The sequence below is a fragment of the Cariama cristata genome, unplaced genomic scaffold, assembly GCF_000690535.1.
Source record: "Cariama cristata isolate BGI_N322 unplaced genomic scaffold, ASM69053v1 scaffold5684, whole genome shotgun sequence".
NCBI lineage: Eukaryota > Metazoa > Chordata > Aves > Cariamiformes > Cariamidae > Cariama > Cariama cristata.
The window spans coordinates 22,878-27,764 of NW_009613384.1; the positions used below are offsets into that span (position 1 = coordinate 22,878).

A 4,887-nucleotide genomic window follows, 5' to 3' on the forward strand; every position below is an offset into this window, starting at 1 on the left:
CTCATCCGTTGTTCTGCTATTGCAAACGCAGTTGTCACTCTCCCCCGAGGAGGGGAGAAAGGGGTAACAGAAGCCTTTGGCAGTGCTTCAGTTGCAGGAGTAATTGAGATATCAGATAAAGCCTTTCATTATCCACACGTAGCTTTTCTTTTTTTTTTTTTTTTGTTTCTTTCTGTGAAAAGGTCTTTAGGAAAGGCAACATCCCAGGGTCACATCGCATAACTAGAGGTGGATTTAAAAATCAAAAAATCAAACTTAGCTGGAGGTTTTGGTTTTGTTTTTTTGCAGGGGTTGGTTTGTTTAGTCAGTTATCTCTCTGCTGCTTGTTTCTTTCAGACAGGATAGCGCAATTCAGAGCATTTTTATTGCTTCACCTCTGAAAAGCTTGTCTATGCAGAGTCTGGAACCGAAATAACTGAAATTAGAAGTAATTTAACACCTTTAGTTATTTTAGTATAAGCCTTTATGCGAACATACTCTTTCATTTCTGATTATGAGTATCCTATTTCAGTTTAACATAGCTGTAAGTTATATCAAAACAGGATATGAATAATCTAAAAGAGTAAATTAGGTACAATTTTAGTTATTTCAGTTCTAGCCTTGTGTAGATGGATAGGTTAGTCCTGAGTTAGGGTCTGTCTTGACAACTGATTGTATTTGGTGCAATAAATCACTTGTCTTAGGCCAGATGTTGGTAGAGATGTCCACATCAAGAAAATCAGTTGATGCTAATTATCGCCTTTAGGAGGTAGTGTCCTTATGGAGGTTAAAGGGCAAATAAAAATAGAAATTCTTTACTGCTGGATGCTGCTTATGAGAATCAGTTGAGTCAGGTAAAGGGTGTTCTGTTGCCTTTTCTTTTTTCAGGTCACAAGTAGGAAAATATCCTGTCAGGCTAATGCTGTCCACCAGAATGAATTTTAATTAAAAAGAAAACATTAGAATCCAAAAGTTTTGGGTTTTTTTTGAGAACTTAGGGCATTGAAAATAATAAGTGTAGGTCTAGCTGATGTTCAGGTTAAAGGTGTATTTATTGTTTGCAGGAAATGGTAGCAACTCTTCTGAAAATAAAGCTTTTCTAACAACAAGTGTAAGTGTGGTAAAGATATTCCTGATAATAAGAAGCAATGGATTGTAGTTTTAAAAAATGACAGCAGGGTTGAGTAATTTTAGCACTTGTCCTTTTGCAGATTTTTGTAGTTTTAAAATCAAATTCTGCTCCTCCACCAAGATATTTCTCTTTGTTTTATGAAAGAATTACACAAACACAACTCAGGTGTTTGTCTAAGTGGGGCTGCAGCGAGGCTGAATTTTAAGGGTTTTGAGGCATAATGTAAGCAGAAGTCATATGTTGTGCTTTAAGGTGAGTCAGCTACTATATTCTAGCTTGTAATGCCAGTTGTACCAACAGGCTCAAAACATTTCTGAAAGAAACGACTTATTTATTTTACGTCCTAGAATGTTGCTAAAAAATGATTTTTGTTGGTGCCGGTCAGGGACGCTGCCGTAATATTGACCCAAATTCAGCTTTGTTACTGTGTTCTGAGGAAGAATGTTCCCTCCTTCGGTTTTATTCAAGACCTGGGAGCTCTCCCCCAGGCTTTAGTTCAAGGTTACAGGACTGGAACTGCTATGGGGAAGCTGCAGTTTTAGGCAAAACTTCACTTCTCAAGCTCCCGAGTATCTAGTTGACCTTTTAAAGGATGGGGATGCACGATTATCTTGTGTGTATAGGGAGCATGTATGTAATGTATTTAAGTTATTAATATCAAGCAGTATGGATGAAGAACTTCAAAAAGTGGTTTTTTTTCTCAGAAGTAACCTAGACGTCTGGTTTTAATATTGTTCAAAAAAATGAAGAAGGAAAGGTAAAAACCTTTAATTCGAGATATTTCTGAGCAGACATGGTCTTATCTAATAACAACACTGAACATACGCTTTTTTTTGAGGCAGATTTCTGCTGTGAAAGTGTAATGGTTTTTTTTTTCTTCCTTCAAAGTAAATATGCTCTCAGGAAGGAGTATAAGAACTTAGACTGTAGGGAGCCTGCTGAATATTAGCAAATTTAGTATTTTGAGGATGAAAACTTTGTTCTGGTCTGTTTTGGGAGTTTGAAATAAAAGCACAAACTGTGACGATTGTATGTTGCATGTATGTGTGAAGTTTAGAATGTATATATTCATAGGTTCCCTTTCTTTCCCCCTCCACCTTTTAACATGTAGATTTATGAGGAATCAAAGATGAACTTGGAGCAGGAGAGGCCTTTTGTCTGCAGTGCCCCAGGCTGCTCACAGGTGAGTGGAGTCAGCATTGATATTAATTGAGTCCTCAGCACTAGCTCTGGCTTGTATAATGCCTTCTGATATATTAACACATGTCTAATAATAATATGTGTGATGTTTTTTTAGTTTTTTTTTTAAGTCTTCTCCCCCCTCCTCAATTCCCTCCTTACCCTACAAGATATTATTACAAAGTATTTAAAGCAAATAAAACAGCCAGTCAAAAGTCAGTTGGTAAAAGTGCTCCTCAAGCTGCTTCTGTGCCTTCCCTCATCCCCAAGCCTAATGTTTCAAGCCAGCTATTGTAAATTCCTTTAGTGGCTAGCAAGAGAAGGAAACACTAGGCAGGACACATTTGTATGTCTTCTGCTTAGATATACGATGGAATATATTATGTTTCCTATTGGATGTGGTAACCCTCCAGATTTTTTTTTAAAATACTTAAATACAATAGTATCTTATTAGCTTTTTTAAAAAAATAAAATCTTTGAGACATCTTCCTACTAAATATTCTCTATAGAAAATGCAGCCTGTAGATAAATTCTGCCCTAGCATGTACATTTGGGATTCCTGTTGACTGATGATCTACCATGTGTCTCTGAGGGTATAATCTGACCTGTAACATTAGATGTTTAATGATCTTAAAAAACCTGAAGTGACAAAGATTTTACCTGCTGAGATTTTGAATTGGGATTTATGTGCTTTTTCGATGGTTTTGCAGTGGTGAGGGAAGTTCCACGTGTGGTGCTTCCGACCCTAATTTGGTTTAGTGGCAAGAGTTTGTGAGTAAAATCTTGAGGCAAGGGCATTTTTTGGGCTTTTGCCACAGGCTTCCTGTATGCATCTGTTTTAAGTGATTTAGCTTAGCCATTTGCCAGAGTCCTCCTCTCTTACTGTGGGTAATATTTTCCTGCTTTAACAGTATGTTGGGAGTTTTCAGCTGGCTGATGTTTTTACAACCCTTTAGGATCTTCTGGTAGAATGATGGGTGACTATTACTGGAGTGTAGGTGTTGGTTTTGCCAAGAGCTGAAATAAAGAAAGGGAGAAGCCTGAGGTCTGGTTAGCAACTGGCCGAGCAGCTTTGCTGTTTCTCTAAGTGGGAGCCTTTCTACAGGTGTCAGAGTGCATCTTCTGGATTGTCCCTCTGAGGATTTGTCACTTCAGATCTCCACATGCAGAGTTAAACTTTTACCATTCTGTCACAGAGGTAGAATAAAAGTATCTGAGTTTTATACCCACGTTTATTTACCTTTCTGTTGAATCTTAAAACTAACTTCCACTCAAATCAGTGGACTCGAGTGTTTTCATGTCAGCTATTAATTAATTTCCTCAGTGGAGGAGAAGCCGATCCAAACAAGTTCATTTAGGTGTTCAGAGAGCAGGTTTGATTGTATGCTGTTACAGTTTGGAAAGACAAGCAATGTAGGTGTGACTTCATCTTAAAAAGCATTTAATTTCCCATTGCAAAACATTACCTCCATTTATTGTAAACGAGGACTTGACAGAAGTGCGTAATGTAGTGCTGCTATCCAGGTAAGCTGTCTAGGGACTTGCTTCTCTATCAGCCAGTGCGGGGGTGTGTTGAGGGCTGAGGGAGTTGACCTTCTGCACAAAGAAGAATCCAAAAAGATGGAGAAGTCTGGGCTGGAGAAATAGCTTCTCCTCAGTTGCCCCATGCCCTCTTTAGGCTGGCTGATTTCACCCTGAAGACAGAGTGTGGCATCCATGAAGGAAAATCCATTTCCACAAGAACAAAACGTGTTGTTTTGTTGTTTGTTTTTTTTTTTCCCTTCACAATTTCATTGAGCAAGGTCTTTCACATATTCCCTTTGTTCGTAACATAAATTTCTAGTGCTGCATTTCTTCCAGATGAGTAAGCAATGAGCCAGGATTTCACAGTGAGGAAAAGGTCTTTGGGATTTTTTTTTTTTTCCAGAGGATTCATTCCCATTATTTATGTTGCTTTGTCTATGGCTTAGAGAGATTCTCAGAAGGTGTAACATACTGCAACTATTTATACTGTAGCCACAAGCAAAGTCACTTAGCCAAGAATATACTGTGTTGAAAGCATTAAGTCACTTTAACTCTGTTGTTGCCAGTTTTTTAGTCTCCTATGTACCTGTTGCTTTAAAAAGCTGCTTTTAAAATTAATTTTTTGTCCCTCAAGCCCTGGTGATACAACTTTTGGCCTTTGCTAGTCCTGAAATAACCCCATTAAAACTATTACAGTAGTTTGCAGCAAAGGTCTGTGTATGCACATTCTGGTGAAGGAAACAACAGAAACAGTCTGCTCTTAGAGCCCAAGTGTGCAAGTGCTTGAACAGTTATTCAAGCTTGTTTCTTCTTTGTCTTGTTCAAAAGAAGCTATTTATTGTAGAAGTCTGTTATCAGACTGTAAAACAAACTCAGCACACTGATTAGTTTCTTACAAAGCACATGTCTCCACCTTCTGTGCCTGACAAAGGAAAATAATTTAATTTAGTATCATAAAGGGTCATAAATAGTTGTTATATACTGAGCACCATTACATTGCCACTTTGAATCAAGTCAAAGTATCAGAGATTTCCAAAATTAAAGACTTATTTTGCCTGAATACTTTTGGGTAG

General features: G+C 37.8%; 1 protein-coding gene across 1 annotated transcript in view; it reads left to right on the forward strand.

Annotated features, from left to right (window-relative positions):
- Positions 1 to 2,228: 2,228 nt before the first annotated feature.
- Positions 2,229 to 4,887, forward strand: part of LOC104160766 (cyclic AMP-responsive element-binding protein 5-like) — a gene marked incomplete at its 3' end in the record, with an annotated part of 12,548 nt that continues 9,889 nt past the window's right edge. The window contains exon 1 of the mRNA XM_009698981.1: positions 2,229 to 2,294. Within this exon, the coding sequence (XP_009697283.1) occupies positions 2,241 to 2,294 (54 nt within the window). The remainder of the gene's footprint in view (positions 2,295 to 4,887) is intronic.